This window comes from Chrysemys picta, chromosome 2 (assembly GCF_011386835.1).
Source record: "Chrysemys picta bellii isolate R12L10 chromosome 2, ASM1138683v2, whole genome shotgun sequence".
Lineage (NCBI taxonomy): Eukaryota > Metazoa > Chordata > Testudines > Emydidae > Chrysemys > Chrysemys picta.
Window position 1 is genome coordinate 11,816,691 of NC_088792.1, and position 19,796 is coordinate 11,836,486.

Below are 19,796 nucleotides of genomic sequence, written 5' to 3' on the forward strand. Positions count from 1 at the left end.
CCTGACAAACTCCAGCATCTCAGGAGTTTTCAATCCTTTGTTTTTTATTCACACCCCCTAGAGCGCGTGCTCTGGGTTTGTGAATGTATGTGGTTCTGCGCACATTCAGAGCCCCTAGAGCGCATGCTCTGGGTTTGTGAATGTGTGTGGTTCTGCGCACATTCAGAGCCCCTATAGTGTGTGCTCTGGGTTTGTGAATGTATGTGGTTCTGGGCACATTCAGAGCCCCTAGAATGCATGCTCTGGGTTTGTGAATGTATGTGGTTCTGCGCACATTCAGAGCCACTAGGGTGCATGCTCTGGGTTTGTGAATGTGGGCGTTTTCACTCTCAGTTTCCTGAGGGTTTGGTGTGGCGGTGGCCGCTAAGGAACTGGTGTTGTGATTGTGTTGTTGCAATACCTCGGGGAGGACAAAAAAAAAAAAAATTTTACAAAACTGAACTTTACCGTCTTTCTCACCCACATCTATGTATTTACTTAAAATACAAAATCTCACAGAACAACCAAACCAATAAGCAAAATGTATTTACTGGGCTTCATCCATCCATCAATCACTGATGCTGATGAATTTTCCTTTGCAGCTCTCTCTTTCCTTTTTCTTTTGAACTTGTTTTTCCTCTGGTGTAAGGATCTCTCATGTTTTGACCATACTGCGGGGCAAACAACATTATTATAAAACTCATGAAACCGTTTTGTAAACTTAAAAAATAAAATATTCATTAAGGTGTTTTTCTATTTAAAACGTCACAGCTTTAAAACAAATAATCCATTTCAGGCTGTACAACAAACACAGGTTTTGAGTTTATTTCTACCACTTAAAAAACAAAACAAAACAAAACAAGCCACAAAAAACCCAAAACTATTTTTTTTTTAAATAAAAAATCTCATTTTGCAGAATAAAAAACTAAACTGCTTTTAAAATCCATTTAAAAACATATTTTGCACAGTAAAAAACCTTGTTAGTTTGAAACAAACCAAGTACTTTTAAAAAACCTACACCTATGCCTTGCACAGACCCCTCTCACACACAAACCAGCAGCTTAATAAACATACCAAACCAAGTTTGCAGTCATATACTTTTCAATAACCCCCTCCCCCCATGCATTTAAAAGCCAATTGCTAGGGTTACCATATTTAACAAATAAAAAAAGATGACCCTCCACGGGGCTTTTCCCTAAGGCAGTGTTTATGGACAGCATAAACAGCAACGCGTACAATAGTTTGCATGACTTTTTTATGCTCACGGGGAGGCACTGGCTCAGTTAATTCTATGCCAAGCCTCCTCCTAAACTACTCATAGCCGTCATCCTCAGAGTCCTCTTCAACAATTTGTTTCGACGTTGAGCAAAGGCAAGGTGGGCCCGGTTCATCTTCGCTGCTTGATGCAACGCTGTTCCATGGCCTCCAGGACCTCTAGAAAGGCATCGTCGAGGTGTTGAGAGATTTTCAGAAAAGATTCAGTGTAAGCACCCCACTGCTTCTTTATAGATTTACACAACCCCCAGTTCCTAACCCATTACACATCCTCCTCGACCGTCGCTTCTTAATCATTCATTTACCTGTGAGACGTCTTTTCCGTTCACCTTGTCCGCCGGTGATTCCCCAAGCCGTGATTGTATTCCACCTCTAAGGAGGTGGACAAAGAGAGACCTCGGGGCTAAAACAAAGTCCAAAGTTCTCCCGGGGGTAGTGAAGGAGTCCACGTTTCCACTCATCAGCCTTTCCACGATTTCTAAAATACATGTCCTTGGTAAGAGATGGCCTTCTCTGTCTGGCACTGGGACTTATGGGGTAATGGTGCTGCACTTTGATTGGTAGAGGGCCTTGGGAGGAGTTCTTAGTGGGGTCACACGGCCCACTTCCGGATGGGTGGCCCTGCCCCGGAACTCACCCTGATTGGTCAAATCTCCTCTCGGGATGGTCCTTCGGGAAGAAACCCATCCTGATTGGTAGAGAGTGGTGGGAGCAGTTCTTAGAGGGGTTACACGACCCACTTCCAGATAGGTCACCCCACCCCAGAAGGCACCCTGATTGGTCAAATCTCCCCTTGGGGCTTTCCTTTTGGGATGAAACCCATCCTGATTGGTAGAGAGTGGTGGGAGCAGTTCTTAGAGGGGTCACATGACACACCTTGCTTCTGGTCATGTGGCCACCTTGACCCCAGAAGTAACACCCCCATGGGGCAAGACTTCCAGTGACAGGTGGGAGGGACTACGGGTCAAGGCGAGGGGCTTAAGGAGTCAAGGGGTGGTGGTTGGGGTTTGATTGGCGGTAGGGCCCTTATAGTACTGATGGGTGTCTGAGTCAAGAATGGTGGAGTAGGTCCAGGGACGGAGGTTGATTAAAGGAACCCCTACATTTTCTAATGACTAAGAGTGGTGCTAGAATCTAGGTCCAGGAACACACCAGGATCAAAACCGAGATCAGAGTGTATCAACAATTTTTTTTTTTAAGCAACTAACAAAATCATCCAAAGCTCAAGATTTGGTGGTGATGGGGGACTTCAACTATCCGGATATATGTTGGGAAAATAACACAGTGGGGCACAGACTATCCAACAAATTCTTGGACTGCATTGCAGACTACTTTTTATTTCAGAAGGTTGAAAAAGCTACTGGGGGGAAGCTGTTCTAGACTTGATTTTAACAAATAGGGAGGAACTCATTGAGAATTTGAAAGTAGAAGGCAGCCTGGGTGAAAGTGATCATGAAATCATAGAGTTTGCTATTCTAAGGAAGGCTAGAAGGGAGAACAGCAAAATAGAGACAATGGATTTCAGGAAGGCAGATTTTGGTAAGCTCAGAGAGCTGATAGGTAAGGTCCCATGGGAATCAAGACTGAGGGGAAAAACAACTGAGGAGAGTTGGCAGTTTTTCAAAGTGACACTGTTAAGGGCCCAAAAGTAAGCTATTCCGCTGGTTAGGAAAGATAGAAAATGTGGCAAAAGACCACCTTGGTTTAACCACGAGATCTTGCATGATCTAAAAAATAAAAAGGAGTCATATGAAAAATGGAAACTAGGATAGATTACAAAGGATGAATATAGGCAAACAACACAGGAATGCAGGGGCAAGATTAGAAAGGCAAAGGCACAAAATGAGCTCCAACTAGCTACAGGAATAAAGGGAAACAAGAAGACTTTTTATCAATACATTAGAAGCAAGAGGAAGACCAAAGACAGGGTAGGCCCACTGCTCAGTGAAGAGGGAGAAACAGTAACAGGAAACTTGGAAATGGCAGAGATGCTTAATGACTTCTTTGTTTCGGTCTTCACCGAGAAGTCTGAAGGAATGCCTAACATAGTGAATGCTAATGGGAAGGGGGTAGGTTTAGCAGATAAAATAAAAAAAGAAAAAGTTAAAAATCACTTAGAAAAGTTAGATGCCTGCAAGTCAGCAGGGCCTGATGAAATGCATCCTAGAATACTCAAGGAGCTAATAGAGGAGGTATCTGAGCCGTTAGCTATTATCTTTGGAAAATCATGGGAGACGGGAGAGATTCCAGAAGACTGGAAAAGAGCAAATATAGTGCCCATCTATAAAACGGGAAATAAAAACAACCCAGGAAACTACAGACCAGTTAGTTTAACTTCTGTGCCAGGGAAGATAATGGAGCAAGTAATTAAAGAAATCATCTGCAAACACTTGGAAGGTGGTAAGGTGATAGGGAACAGCCAGCATGGATTTGTAAAGAACAAATCATGTCAAACCAATCTGATAGCTTTCTTTGATAGGATAACGAGCCTTGTGGATAAGGGTGAAGCTGTGGATGTGGTATACCTAGACTTTAGTAAGGCATTTGATACGGTCTCGCATGATATTCTTATGGATAAACTAGGCAAATACAATTTAGATGGGGCTACTATAAGGTGGGTGCATAACTGGCTGGATAACCGTACTCAGAGAGTTGTTATTAATGGTTCCCAATCCTGCTGGAAAGGCATAACGAGTGGGGTACCGCAGGGGTCTGTTTTGGGACCGGCGCTGTTCAATATCTTCATCAACGACTTAGATATTGGCATAGAAAGTACGCTTATTTAGTTTGCGGATGATACCAAACTGGGAGGGATTTCAACTGCTTTGGAGGACAGGGTCATAATTCAAAATGATCTGGACAAATTGGAGAAATGGTCTGAGTTAAACAGGATGAAGTTTAACAAAGACAAATGCAAAGTGCTCCACTTAGGAAGAAAAAATCAGTTTCACACATACAGAATGGGAAGAAACTGTCTAGGAAGGAGTACGGCAGAAAGGGATCTAGAGGTTATAGTGGACCACAAGCTAAATATGAGTCAACAGTGTGATGCTGTTGCAAAAAAAGCAAACATGATTCTGGGATGTATTAACAGGTGTGTTGTGAGCAAGACACGAGAAGTCATTCTTCCGCTCTACTCTGCTCTGGTTAGGCCTCAGCGGGAGTATTGTGTCCAGTTCTGGGCACCGCATTTTAAAAAAGATGTGGAGAAATTGGAAAGGGTCCAGAGAAGAGCAACAAGAATGATTAAAGGTCTTGAGAACATGACCTATGAAGGAAGGCTGAAAGAATTGGGTTTGTTTAGTTTGGAAAAGAGAAGATTGAGAGGGGACATGATAGCAGTTTTCAGGTATTTAAAAGGGTGTCATAAGGAGGAGGGAGAAAACTTGTTCACCTTAGCCTCTCTAAAGATAGACCAAGAAGCAATGGGTTTAAACTGCAGCAAGGGAGGTCTAGGTTGGACATTAGGAAAAAGTTCCTAACTGTCAGGGTGGTTAAACACTGGAATAAATTGCCTAGGGAGGTTGTGGAATCTTCATCTCTGGAGACATTTAAGAGTAGGTTAGATAAATGTCTATCAGGGATGGTCTAGACAATATTTGGTCCTGCCATGCTGGCAGGGACTGGACTCGATGACCTCTCGAGGTCCCTTCCAGTCCTAGAATCTATGAATCTATGAATAAACAAAGCAGAAACAGAACCAGAGCCACTGTCCAAGTCCAGGCCATTACCCCCTGCGGTGAATCTCACAATTGTTGGCTCACAGGAAATCGGCAAAGCTTTTCATCCAACTTCATCTGCGAGGATTTCCAATCTAACACTCATTTGGGCAAGGGACAAATGGAAGACAGATTTCAAAACACACTATGGACATTTGAACTGTCTGATATGCCATTGGAGCTAACTAAGAGTCCCCTGACCTTGCAACCCTTCATCAGTGATGTATTTGGGGACAGTGTCATCTATTGAGGTGACATACTCCTCTTTTTTGAAAACGCAGAGCAGTACACACACCTCATCCGAACCTGGAGATGTTTCGGCAGTGTGGTCTCAACACAGAATTGGAAAAGCGTACCTCCAGCCAACTCTCCACAGAGTTTTTGGGGTACATCCTCTCCCCAGAAGGTGTTACGATTGATGCAAATGAGGTGGAAGCCATTCATAAATGGGACAAAGTTTGAAGTCCTCAAGAAGAGCAGCGCTTCCTAGACTTCACCAGCTTTACTGCTGCGTCGGCCCAGGGTTCTCAGAGCCAGTAACACCCACGAGAGCTCTCCTCCACAAAATGGCCGCATTCGTTTGGTCATCCAAGTTCCATCAAGCCCGCAAACAGCCCAGAATTGCCTTCACCACTGCATCTATTCTGACGCACAGCATTCATCGTGGAAGTAGACACATCTACTTTGAGTACCAGGGCCTGCTTTATTTGGTGTTGCCAGACGTGGGCCGAAATTCAGACTTAGCTTGACTCACGTGACTTCTGCGCTTTCACCAAGGCACCACACACCTAACTTCTTGGCATCTCAGGCCTCTGGAGACCCTGCTCCATCCATGGCAGCCATTGCCAGGAATTTCACTCATTCAAATGGCCACATGATGGAACTGACTCTCATAGATCACCTGACCAAGATGGCGTGCTTCATCCCTCTGTGCACGAGTACCTTCGGCTGAGAGGACAGATCAGCTCCAAATTTCCAAAGGCCAATGACACCTTTGTTTTGCTAACTATAGATTTCCCACTGATTTCATGCCGCACTACTAATGGCCTCTCTGAACTTCCCAGCTATTGACCTGGGTCAACAAATCCATTACATTCAAGAAGAACAAAGGGAGCCCCTCGAGGACACTAGGAAGGAGTCAGATATTATACAGACTGCTGATGACAAGAGGGAAGCCATTTGCTGAAGGGAGGTACCAAGTCCCTGGCACTGACCCAATCCCTATGCCCCGTCTGTTGGAGCAGTTCCTGACCCATCCCCCTTGGCTGACCTTCTGATCCCATCCTCGTCCCCTGGCTCTAGGGAGCAAACTCTGGGTCCCTTCCCTCACTCTGGCACAATCTGTGCCCAGAGGGACCGAGTCCCTCACAGACAATGGGACTGTCCTCCCTCCTCCTGCTTGTGGGGGAGTCTACTACCCCCATTTTACAGACAGGGAATGAAGGTGATGAAGTGACCTCTCCAAAGTCACACCTGGCAATGTGGAGGAGATCTGGGAACTGGACTGCGTTTTACAGGAGTGCCCTCCCCACAGAGGCAGCTTCACTTTCTGCCCTTCGTTCTCTCCTCCCCTCGTGGCCCGTCGTCGATGGGGATCTCTGAACTGGAAATGAGCAGGGGCTTCCTCCCCCTCTGTCTTCCAATGTCTGGGATCTGTCCACAGCAATGCAGCCTGCAGCTGGCCCAGCTTGGGGAGCCATGACCTCATCCTGTGAAATCCAGACGTGCTGGCTCTCAGTGATGCTTCGACGGAAAACCACGCACCCCACACAGAGGTAGGAACCAGCCATTCCCAGGTTGTTCTGAGGAGCCATGATTTCTCCAGGAGCTGGGTAAAGGGCACAGTGAGCAGTCTGTCAGAGGTAGGGGAGGATCATGTAAGGGGAGAGTCTAAGAGAGGAGGAGCATGAGTTAGGCTCTGTATTTGAGTTTGGCAGGGATCAAGAGAAGGGACAGGGGCTATTAGAGGGCAATGCGAGGTGCAAGGGGTGTTGGAGCTGGGGGCAAGGCCTGTCAAGTTCAGCTACTTTAGATCAGTTGTGCCAGAGAATCACCGGTTGAGGTGACTGAAAGCTCTGAACTGGGGCTTGCCAAAAACATCCACCTCAGATGGGAACATCCCAAAAATCTGTAGAAGCTCAGCTTCTGAGGTGAACATTGTGGCCCAAACCTCTCTCTGCTCTGTACCTCGCAGGATTCCAGCCGGCTGTTCCAATCCAGGATGAAAACTCTGCCACTGAAATCTCAGAGCACCTGTGCAGTGAAGCGCTACTTAAACCCGCTGTGATGCACAGAGCTTGCCCTGGCTGTCCGCACAGGACTGAATTTCACCCCTTCAGAGTGTAAGGAAATAATTGGCTGAAGGCCTTTTTCTTTTTGGATGGCTGTCTAGTGGGAAAAAACGATGGGGATTTTGAACCTGTTTCACTCCCATGACTGGTGCTTCAATGATGCAGAGAAGTGCTGATGCATTGATTGATTTCCCCAACTTTTAATCTACTTTTTTCTTCTCTTTTAACAGGTATTCGAAGGGCACCCAATGCTTCATATGGGCATTCTTGGGTGGGCAGATTGCATCAGACCTGCACCCGAATAAATAATAGTGAATGAAATATGCAGACACTAAAGTTCTGCAGCCAAATTCTCAGAAACCTTCCTCTTCAATGTAGGATCAGGATTTTGTTTCTAATTGATTTTTTTAAAAAGTGCTAAGCAGATACTACACTGTAATAAGAGGAAACAGAAGCAAAAACTGAAAGGATGTTACTTAAACCAATGAACAGATGCAGAGAGTGGAAGCACGGCAAAGCACACCAATGAATACTATGAGTAAATAACCTGAAAGCAAATAGGGAAGAAAACCTCATCTGGGTAATTGTGGCTCTTGGGACAAAAATCAGGTTCCTGGTACGTAGCCTGGCTGAGATCATCCCTTTTCCCTGGATCCCAGACCTGGGATTCAAACGTCATTCTCTGTATGGTGTTGTCCTTATTTTATTCCTAGGAAAAGGATCCCCAAAGGAGGTGTAAGGATCCTGGACTCTAATGTCTGCAAGAAGCTTCAGCCACCTTCACAGGTAGAAGTCACTGTCTTTCCTACAATGCCACTAGTGCTCTTTCTGCTCTCCAGATCTGCTCCCTCCAGCAGGACAGAGACACCGCTTAACTCCCCGAGTCCTGATTTCCTGCCATTCAAGGGGTTGAGAGGTTTGCATTGCCCCCACCCCCACCATCAGAGACTTTTCCTATGGGAATCTCGCTAGAGCAGGGGAGAAATCTGTTCTTCCATTAGAACCAGACTGCTCAGTAAATCCACCCACACTGACCTCATCTCAGCTGCTTTGTTTATCCGAGATTAGTGGTATCTTTGGAAAACCCTTAGAGTGCCGGGGTGTGAGGTGGAGCACGGGAGACGGGAGCTCCAGGAGATTCTCCTGAAGAACACTACCCTGTCTTTCTCTGGTCAGGTTAAAGTTCGCCATCCATTAGGAGGTGAAGACCAGATGGGAACTGCTGGATTGACCTTGATATACCATGTCCTTGAGTGGATGAAGGACCTACATCTCAGGGATGGCCAGCAGCAGATGTCACACATGTGTCCAGGAATAGGCTAAACAACCTACACTGATAGGTAAGTACATTCATGGCCACATGTAAACATCACAGGAAATGGTGGGGATTGAACCAGGGTCCTTCAGCACAAGCCCCTCTCACTCAGTGTCAACCAATCCAGCTCCAGCCTTTAGACCGCGCCCCCTTCCAGAGCTGCTGAACCCAGGAGCCCTGATTCTCAGACCCGGGCCGCACATCACAAGGCCAAACCTCCTCCCATTATGGGCACTGTAGAAGGGACCATTGGCAAAAAAACCCTCTTCATTCTCCCTATCAGAGACTGCAGCCACGGGTGACAAGTGAATGAGCTGAGATCTCCCCTGTGGGAATCCGAGGGGCTGCGCATTTGGGTTTCACAGGGAAGGCCTCTGGCAGCCATTGACAGTGTGTTCCTGTGAGGAGATTTTTCCATCTCTAACAAAGGGTTTCTGTTCCCCCAGATCTCAGCCGCTCAGCAGAATGCGGGAGAGCCGAGTGCTGATGGGCTAGAGGGGTCCCAGGAGTCGCTGTGCAGCCGGTGCAGTGTCTGCAGTCACCATGGGCCAAACCCTGCGCTCCAGACAACCCCGGCTGTTTCCCTGGATTGCGAAGGGGACTTTGGCTTGGGGAATCGGTGGCTGGTGCCTGTGTCCACAACTGGGATGTTTTCATGAGGCTACTCAATGGTCCATGAAGCGCCATGCAAGCAAGGGGAGAATGGACATTAGAGAGCGAGTCTGGGACCTCTGTGGCGCTGCTGCAGTTGAGCATCCACAGCCAGAAGAGAGACGACGGGAAACGCGCTTACATGGCTGCCACAGCCGCAGCAGCTGTCTCATCAAGCTCTGCTCACGCGCTAGCCAAGAGAGGCAGGACAAAGAGCCACCCAGTGAGAGCCTGGGTTGCAATTAGCAATACGCGGTTTTTTCCAGTGGATTATGCTGTCCTGACTGTCTATTTCCTGTAATGTGCACATCCAGCCTCCCTGGCTGACCTCAATGGGAGTTAGGTTCTCCGTGCCCACAGGACAGGGCTGGCCTTACCATGAGGCGAACTGAGGTGGCCGCCTCAGGTGACAGACTGTGGGGGGACATCACTAGGACCCAGAGTGTAAAAAATGGTGTCTGCTGCTGGTGCATATGTATTCTCCCTGCTCGAGATGCACAGAGATGGTGGCGTGCTGGGCTGGAGGAAGGGGCCATCCCTCCCATCTCTCCCCAGGGAGCAGAGCCTCCTCTGCCTGCAAATCCTGCAGCCCGCCCGCTGTCCGAGCATGCCATGCAAGCCGGCCCCGGCTGCACCGCACTGACAGCACAGCTCAGCCCCAGCAGGGAGCTACAAGGGAAAGGAGCCATTACTGTGTTAATGTACCTATCTGTATCGATTCACAAGCAAAGGCCTTCGCTGGCTTTCTAAAGGGCAGGAGAGCAATTCACTGGGAGCGTGTTTCTTACCATACACGTCCTCCCTTCCTACAGTCTGCGATCTGCAGCCAGCGTCTTGATTGGCAGCGGCGCCCCCAAATCTTGGCACCCTAGGTTGCACCGTGCAGGCAGTCAGGAGAAAAGGTGAGAGGAGAATAACGGAAAGTAACAGGAGTTGCAGGGAGAGAAAGGAGGAGGAGCCTCTTATGCACCTCTCTAGCACCTACAGGAGCCTGGACTGATTAACATCAGCTTGTCAGGGAGCTTCCTGTTTCCTGCTGCTTTCCTGAACCCACTTGAGGAGAACAGGTGGTCAACTGAAAGAGTAGGAGCCAGTTAGGCCCTTAAGAGGCTGATTTCTTCCCTCACTCAGACCCTGCTACCAGCCTGTTTATTTGTTCCCTTCAATTGAGTGTTGAGAGCCACTATAGCTGGCACAGAACAGCAGTCATGAGTGAAAGAAGAAAATGCCCCCCTCGGTCAGCATTCAGAAAAAGAAAGAAAGCAAAGGAAGCTTTTCTATCTAAGCAGGAAGGAGCTCTCCTGAGATACACAGACACAAATGTTCACGGTGAGCCTTCCGGCCCCAGTGAGGATGTGAGTGGTGAGGAGATGCCTGATCTTCCAGCTAGTCAGAGTGCAGGTGACCTGGCAGCTACTGCAGCATCCATATCTCCATCTCAAATGGGTGTAACCATGCACATTCCTGAAGAAAAGTGTAGATCAGGGAAGAGTGTGGTGGAGGCGCAAGAAACAGCTGCTGCTGAGTTTAGTTCCTTAAATCTAGATGATCCAGGACTGTGGACCCACTTGAGCAGTAGCCTGAGGGACTTCCTTGTACTGCATGGGCCACAGCAAGTGAAAAACTTCATGTCCTCCAAAGAGAATGAAAATAGAAGTTTCCATCCAACACGTTCCTGATGTGAAATCCCCAATGGTGACAAAGTGGAGATGCCATGGTGTATGTACTGAAAAACCCAGAATGTTGCATACTGTTTTTGTTGCAAACTCTTCCAGGCTAATGTTCCAGCCACAATGGGTTCTACAGGAACAAAGGACTGGGAAAATCTGGCTAGAAATCTGGCATGCCATGAGACGACAGCAATTCACCAGATAGTATTCCATAGGTGGAAAGAACTTGAGATGAGACTAAGTTTAAAGGCCACCATAGATGATCAGCATCAAGAGAAGATTGCATCCGAGTATCTTTACTGGCAAAATGTTCTGAAAAGGCTCATTGCCTTTGTGAGAATGCTTGCTACCCAAATCCTAGCACTGTGTGGCACTTCAGAACAGCTGCATGTGCCAAACAATAGAAATGCCTTAAAATTGTGGAGCTGATGGCTGAGTTTGATGCCATAGTTGCCATTATCGAGGATAATGCTATGACAGGAACTGTTCGTGGGAGAACAGTGGCAGAAGGAAATGGAATCACCAGAAACATACATAACTCCAAATTTCTGTGTGGCTTAGTGTTGTGGCATGACATACTGTTTGAAATAAATGTTGTAAGAAAGAGACTTTAAGGTGTTGACCTTGATATATCTGGAGCAATGGAACAACTAGACAAAGCAAAGTCATACCTACAGTCTTACCGGTCAGATGAGGGATTTCAAAACGTTCTGAAGAGTGCACAGAAGTTGGCAGAGGAACTTCACACCAAAGCTATTTTACCACCCATCATAAAATACAACAGTCACCAAAGAAGAAGACATTTTGATTACGAGGCACGGGATAATCCCATAAGAGACCCCAAACTGAAAGCCCTTTCAAGTTACATTTCAGCAGGATCTACCCCAAAGGCTGTTCTGGAATATATGTGCACAAATAAGATGACCAGCCTCTTTCCAAATGCTTTTGTTGGTCTGCGCATACTTTGAACACTTCCTGTAACAGTTGCCAGTGGAGAATGCAGCTTCTCCAAGCTGAAGTTAATAAAAACACATTATTTTTATTGACAATGACACAGGAAAAACCCGGCCTCCCTCTTTTCTCTGCGGTTTTCACGTTTGCCATAAAAGGAAGCCAGATATCTAGCTACTGGAGAGCCACCTTGTTCCAATCAGTCTGAAGATCAGAGCTAGCATGCACACAAATAATTATAGGGAAAAGATGGATTTTTAACTCAAAAGCCATACCCAGTTCAGCCACATTTTCACAACTTCCCAGATGAGGCAGTGTAAGAAATGGCCGTGCTTTTGCCTGGATTTAACTCACTGTGCAATGACACATCACATTACCCAGTGTTGGATAACTAAGGGCCTATTGGACTTCAGAACGACCAGCAAATTAAACCGGAGGTGATTTTGTAATAATAAAGTGTTTATATTAATTAATAAGCCAACCTCTGCCCACGTCCAGGTATGCTTTGTGTTTAAACCCTAGGTAAAAGCCAGTGCATTCAGGCCACCCTGGGAGTTGCTGTTTGAAGCAGCTAATCTGGGCTTTTCAAAGGAATTTTGGAAAGTTCGATGTACTGATCCATTGCCTTCACATACTCCTCAGTAGCATGACAATTGCCCACCTCACAACCTTGCATGTATTTAGCCTCACTACACCCCTGTGAGGTCGGGAATTATGACTGTCCCCATTCCACTAATGGGGGACTGAGGCCCAATGGGATAAAGCAAGTTGTGAAGATAACTCAGGAAGTCTTTGACAGAACAAGTACTTGAATCTGGGTCTACCAAATCTAGGATTAGCCCCTCAGCCATGGGAACATCCTTATTCCTGACTCCCTTACCCTCCTCTGTATATCCCCGTCCTAGTTTAGGTTTCTTCCACTGCAGTTTCCTGTGCCTCCCATACGTTATTCATTGTCTTTAGACTTTGAAGACCTAAAAGACATCTGTGCCAGCTTTAGATGAGTAGAAACACAGATCTACAGATGAGTAGAAACACAATCCACAACAAAACAGCAAAAGCAAGTGCAGTGGCCAACTCAGCCAATACAAAACAAATCTGGACACAAACATAACCTCACTTGGTCTCCTGCAAAACATGTACATCTCTTGTAATCAGGACTGGTGGAGCTAGATCCTGAGATGGTATAAACTGGACTAGCTTGAGGATCTGTAAATCAAGCACTTTAATACTTCGAGTGTCTATTTTGTTTTAAGTCTTTAACAAATAAAAAAAATACATGCTGAACAATATACACCTCTACCCCGATATACCACTGTCCTCGGGAGCCAAAAAATCTTACCTCGTTATCGGTGAAACCGCGTCCTTCCCTGTCCCCTTTTCCTCAAGAACTGTGGTCTGCGCTCTCTGGACTAAGCGTGTCTACTTTTTGATCAGAGGCACCGTTTCCCAGCAATTTCCCCTCCCCTAGAAACACGATAAAGAGAGAGTTACTATAGGCATTAGCATCTCACCAGAGATCACTGCTCACAGAGTGAAATATGGAGACCTCGCTCACGTCTGTGCAGAAGAAAGCTTGGGAGGCCATTCAGAGATAGATGGTCTGAGTGTTCAAGGTGAGCAGTTCCTCTTTATAAAACAGACACATAAAATGATACCTCAGTTAAATGTGACCTCAGGGGGCATTTTTCAAAAAGAAGCAGGAATGGTTAGACAATGGGAACATCCATCTTTGAGTCACATATGACAAAAAAAGTTTGTCAAACCAATATGTTTCCAAGAAATATTTCAGTTTAGACTGACTGGCTTTTTTCAACAGAAAATAGTGTAGTCAACAATTTTTCAACCAGTTTTTCACATTAACTTTCCAATTAGATTTCTCCTTTCTCACCCCCGCTCCCCTGTATCACAGGCTGTAGGTGCTCTTCCTAATTTGAAACACGTACATCAAAGCTGAAGATCTGAAAGACAAGTCTTAGGTTAGAGAATTGTCTTTTGTAACTGTAAAAGTAACCTACAAGTTTCAACCAAAGACCTGCTGGAGGCATCAACCCATCCACACATCATCCCAAATCTAGTCTGGGAAAGAAGATGTGCTTGACCACATTCCCAGAATGGTAACATAGCCAAAGGATTGTGGACCAAAGTAGAAATGAGTGTGAAAGATGGTGACTCTCTCTCCCCAAAAGATGCCCTGTCCCTAGCTCCCAATTTGAATCAAAATATTTCCCGAGTAAAAGTTCTTCTTCAGAAGATACCAAGAGGAACTGCCCTCTTTCAAAATAGCTTGCATCTTCTATTCTCAAGGACAGCAAGGTGCATATGACCTTTGAAAGAGAATTGCTCTCTGTGCTGACGTGGACCACTAGCTTCTGTGAGGGCAGCTTAACTTTACTGCTGTTAATAAATAATGGCAGGTGGTGGTCATATTGAAAGAGGACCTCTTTGCTTAAAGGCAGCTTTAGCTTTATTCCTGTCGACAATTATGAGAGCTGGTGGCGATTTTGAAAGGTTGCAATTCTCTGAAGAAGAATGATTCACCATTTTCCAAACTTTCGGGAAATGTTCCCCTTACCTATGGAGTTTTTACACACATACACATAAATTCTTATGCATCTTATGCATCAACCATTTTAGCAGTTCTTTCTCTGCTTCCACAGCAGAAAACTTCAGCTTTTTCTAAAAAAAAATAAAGCTCGAAGTCTGGACATTTTTAGTTCTCTTCTCTGGACTTTTTCAGTTCTAATATATCCTTTTATTTTTTTAGATAGGGCAACCAGAACTGCACAAAGTATTCAGGGGCTGAGGATACAATGTATTTATATATAGGCAATATAATATTTTCTTTCTTATTATTTATGACTTTCCTAATGGTTCCTAACATTAAGTTAGCTTTTTGAACCACCACTTCACCTAGTTTTCAGAGAACTGTCCACAATGACTCCTAAGATCTCTTTCTTGACTGGTAACAGCTAATTTAGACCCATCATTTTGTATGTCTAGTTAGGATTATGTTTTCTAATGTGCATTACTTTGTATTATCAACACTGAATTTCATCTGTCATTTCCTTGGGTGATCGCCCAGTTTCGTGAGATCCCTCTGTCACTCTTTGCAGTCGGGTTTGGACTTAACTCTCTTGAGTAGATTTGTATCATCTGCAAGCTTTGAAACCTCACTGTTTACTCCTTTTCCCAGATAATTTATGAATATGTTTAATACGATCTTTATGGAACCCCGTTGTTATGGAGATTCCACACCCTCCCTAGGCAATTTATTCCAGTGCCTAACCTCCCTGACGATTAGGAATTTTTTCCTCATGTCCAACCTAAACCTCCCTTGCTGCAATTTAAGCCCATTGCTTCTTGTCCTATCATCAGAGGTTAAGGAGAATAATTCTTCTCCCTCCTCCTTGTAACAACCTGTTAGGTATTTGAAAACTGTTATGTCCCCTCTCAGTCGTCTCTTTTCCAGACTAAACAAACCTAATTCTTTCAATCTTCCCTCATAAGTCATGTTTTCTAGACCTTTCATCATTTTTGTTGCTCTTCTCAGGACTCTCTCCAATTTGTCCCCATGTTTCCTGAAATGCGGCGCCCAGAACTGGCTCGATACATAAATTATTGGGCAAGGTTTTGTTATGCAGGAGGTCAGACTAGATGATTACATTGACCTCTTCTGGCCTTAAACTGTATGAAAAATCAGTTTGACCCAATAGGGGCAGTAAATGGTAAGGCACTATTAGGCACTAATTGTAAGGGTAGGGTGATTGCTTGGCATCTACACGAACAAAGTTACAGTTGTTTGTTTGCTGTAACTGTGCTTTTTCCATAGTTTAACACATCTGGATTTCTTTTAAGCCTAACTTTGCGCTGAATTCACTGAGTGCTCCCAATGGAAAGAAAGACTGAGCCATTCCTTTCCAGTTACACTGCTCTTGAGACTTCTTCCTGTGACTTAGCAAAACAGCGAGAGCTTTCCGTAAAACTGAGCAAAGACAAATAAACAAATCTACTTAGCATGTTAGAGCGCCAAGGAGGGCATTGTAATGAGCCCCTCTGTGCCTGGCTTGAGACTATAATTGTAGGTGTGACTTCAGAGACTTGATCCTTAAATGCCACAGAAATGAATATATGAGGTTTTTCGTGCCATAACATGATCCCTTAGGGATAACGAGTGATTGAACACTCTCTTCCACCATGAAGATACAATACTTCTTTCCTTCAGTGGAGGTGGGATAGCTATTTTCCTTCAGTTCTGATTCCTGGACATAACTTTCCATTTTCTCCATTTACTTGGAAATGTGACGTTAGCGCAGTCAACATTGCAACTTGAGACAGACATTTTTTGTTTGTTCATTTTTCTGCCTCAGGGTAAATTACAGTGGCAATGGACATGGTTCATGGAAGACCCTGAAAGGTCAAGATGGATATTAGATAAGAATCCAGGATTATACATAGAGATGAATCTGAGTTACACACTTCAGATCTGGAATCAGATTCAGATCCGACTTCTTCAACCTTTGAGGATTTTCAGATTCTGGGCTTTTCAGCCAATTATAGAGCTAAATCAGGGTTATAAAATTTGTATTTATGGTTGTCGTGTTATCAATTAGAGGTCAATGCCCCACTGTACTAGGTTCTCTGGAAAAACAATAAGGGAGGGAGTGTGAAGCAGAGCCAGGAATTAAAGGACTATCTCAATCTAGTGCCCCTACTGCCAGTCTGACCATTATCCAGTGTTGTGTATGTGTGTGAGTGGGGGAGGGGGAAGACGGACACTTGGATCCAGTCGGTTCTGGTGTGGCCGATCTCTAACCATAAGGGAGAAATAACAGTAATTATTTGCACTGCTGCAGCACCCGTCAAGGTCGTGTTTGTTTGAAAACTGTAACCAATGGGAAGCAGTGGGAGGGCAGAGTCGATAGATGACATTGCAATAGCAGATGAGCCTCATGGTGTTGATAGACTGTGAAGGGGCTTGGATTGAAAACAAGCTGTTTGTGTTCGATTAAATGGGGATTGGGGGAGCCAGAAGAAGGAAGCAAATGGAGAAAGCCTCACTTTTGAGGTGTTACATAGCTTTGCCTTCGTGTCTCTTCAGCCTTCTTTCTTCCTTCTTTCTCTCTACACTCTCCTCACACTCCTCTCTGATACAGCATTTTCTCCTTTTATCTCATTCTCTCACCTGTGGCTTCATGTAATCCCCCTATGCTCCCTCTTCTAAGCATCCTCCCTCCCTCCTTCAGAGCCTTGCACACAGCCTTCCATTGTTGCTTCTGTGCCAATGTTATTCCTTCGCCATTTCCCGCCTGTATCATATTCCTGTGTCACAGCAAATGACCTAGAGAGATGAAGGACTGGGCAGTGTGTACCACTAGGAGGTGTAAGAAACTGGGACTGGAGACAAGTGGCCAGAAATCTCCTAGAGCAAGGATAGCATAGATTGAAGGCACAGTTACCAATTCTCACGGTATTTGGTGCATCTCTTAAAACCTCAGCTCCTTCAGTCATGGGATCAGTTAAGAATCTCAGATTTTTTTTAAGTATGTTTCTAGCCCTCAGGGTTGCTAAGAAAAGCTTGAAAACGTGACTGTCTCCAGGGCCCAGAAACATTGTTCCATTGCAATTTGCTGACTGAGTGAAATTGGAACATTTCGTCAAGAAGGGCCAATTTCAGTGCAGCACCACGGAATGGAGGAAACTCTGCCTACATCAGAATCCTGCCTGGTTTCCGCTAGTTCACCTGCCCAGCTCCTTTGCAACCTGCCCAGTGGCCTGCTAGCAACCTCAGAGCTTCCAGATTCCGTGGCCTTGGAGCAGATACACATGCAGATTGCCCTGGGGGCTGGGAACATCCAAAATTGTCAGTGTCCATGACTCCAGGGATCCATTCCCTTTTCCAGAGACTTTTCAAAAACGGTGGGTTTGTTCCTAAACCAAATTCTGAAATATAAAAATCTTGCACAAAACAGAATTACACTTCCCTGCCCCCTCTCTAAACCCTTTGTGTGTTATTTTAAAAAATCTCAAGATTTTAAGCCAATTGCATGATTTTTTGGAAGCCTGATAATGGTTTTCAAATGCTTGGGATTAGCAACACTGCCGGGGGATGTGTTATGAAGCGGCAGTAACCAAGTGACTGGGACATAACAGACATTGTAGTCATCTAAAAGGATTATCTGGAATAGGGTGACCAGATGTCACGATTTTATAGGGACATTCCCGATTTCTGGGACTTTTTTCTTATATAGGCTCCAATTACCTCCCACCCCCATCCCGATTTTTCCCATTTACTGTCTGGTCACCCTAATCTGGAAGGATTTAAAGTATGAGTGCTTTCTAACTTACCCTCAGTGAGTAGACAATATAAAGGACCTAGCTCAAACTCAAACCCATGCCAGGTATATTTGATTGGAGAAAATTTGGGATAATGTACATGAATCTGGAAACTCCCTATCGGGAACTGGATGCCTAATTCCAGTCAATTTTATGGAGACTTGGATGTCTAAATCTCCTAGACAGCCTTGAAAATCTCAGCCCTGTTAAAAAGGGAGTGTAAATCGAAAGGTCCATCCCAGCTCTTTCCAGACATCACGGCGGCTGGTTTCCTGTAAGATATTCACTACCCACATTCAAGCCCGGTGGTGTCATTCAGATTTAATTCATGCCATGAAATTTCCTTCTTCCATGCTGCTCACTCTTGTTATCCTGGCAGGTATGGTTTCATGCACCCCGTATAAATGGCTGAGGGCAATGACAGCATGGTAACCCAGTTCATCCTCCTGGGGCTGACAGATCGTCAGGAGTTGCAGATACCCCTCTTCGCGGCGTTGCTGGTGATCTATGTTCTTACGCTGGTGGGGAATCTTGGGATGATTGTGTTGATCAGGGTTGATCCCCGACTCCACACCCCCATGTACTTCTTCCTTAGTAACCTGTCTGTTGTTGACCTCTGCTACTCCTCAGTCTTCGCTCCAAGGATGCTGGTGAATTTCTTAGTTAGGAGTAAAAGCATTTCTTACTCTGCCTGTATTGCTCAACACTTCTCTTTTGTTGTGTTTGTGACCACAGAAGGGTTCCTGCTGGCTGTGATAGCGTATGACAGCTATGTAACCATCTGTAACCCTCTGCTCTACACCGCTGTTATGTCTAAGAGAGTCTGTATTCATCTAGTGGCCAGCTCATATGTAGGGGGGCTCATGAACTCACTTACCCACACATGTGGCTTGCTGAGGTTGTCATTCTGTGGACCCAACATCATCAATCATTACTTTTGTGACACTAACACATTGCTGAAGCTCGTTTGCTCTGATAACCACATCAGAGAGATTTTGCTTGTAGCCTTCTCTGGGGTTATTGCCATGTCCACCCTCCTGATTGTCATATTCTCTTATCTGTACATCCTCTTCTCTCTCCTGAGGATCTGCTCCTCCAAGGGCAGGCGCAAAGCCTTCTCCACCTGGGCCTCTCATCTAACAGCTGTCACCATGTTCTATGGACCTGTGAGCTCAAGCCACATACAACCCAGTTCCAGCTACTCACTGGAACAGGAGAAAATCTCTGCTCACCTGGTGGTCCCCATGTTGAACCCCCGATCTACAGCCTGAGGAACAAGGAGGTTAAGGATGCTCTTAAGAGGGTGATAGACTGGAAAAACATTCTCAGCTAATTTGTTCACCATGACAATTCCAGTCAATTGAGAAGAACAATTGGAAGAAGGATCGTAATATGGTCTATGTGTTACTGCCTTGATTTGTGTATCACAAATGTCGTACAAGAATTAAATGAAACTCAAAGAACTGAGGTAGTATGTGGAAATTATGTTTTACAATTGCTTGAGAGGAACAATGTTACCTAATGTCCTGTCATTATGTGGCTGTTGGAATATAGACACCTTTCCTTGTTTCTTGACCATTAATCTATTTGAAATGGTGCCCTACATGGT

The 19,796-nt window shown here is 45.2% G+C and overlaps 1 protein-coding gene across 1 annotated transcript; it reads left to right on the forward strand.

The window, feature by feature from the left end:
• The first annotated feature begins 18,591 nt into the window (after positions 1-18,591).
• On the forward strand, positions 18,592-19,458 carry LOC135981079 (olfactory receptor 5J3-like). The gene has a single exon (XM_065582393.1). The coding sequence runs from the start codon at positions 18,592-18,594 to the stop codon at positions 19,456-19,458; it is 867 nt and encodes a 288-aa protein (XP_065438465.1).
• The last annotated feature ends 338 nt before the right edge of the window (positions 19,459-19,796 follow it).

Excerpts from the sequence above, each read along its gene's own strand:
- LOC135981079 (XM_065582393.1), top strand. The coding sequence starts at position 18,592 with ATGGCTGAGGGCAATGACAGCATGGTAACCCAGTTCATCCTCCTGGGG.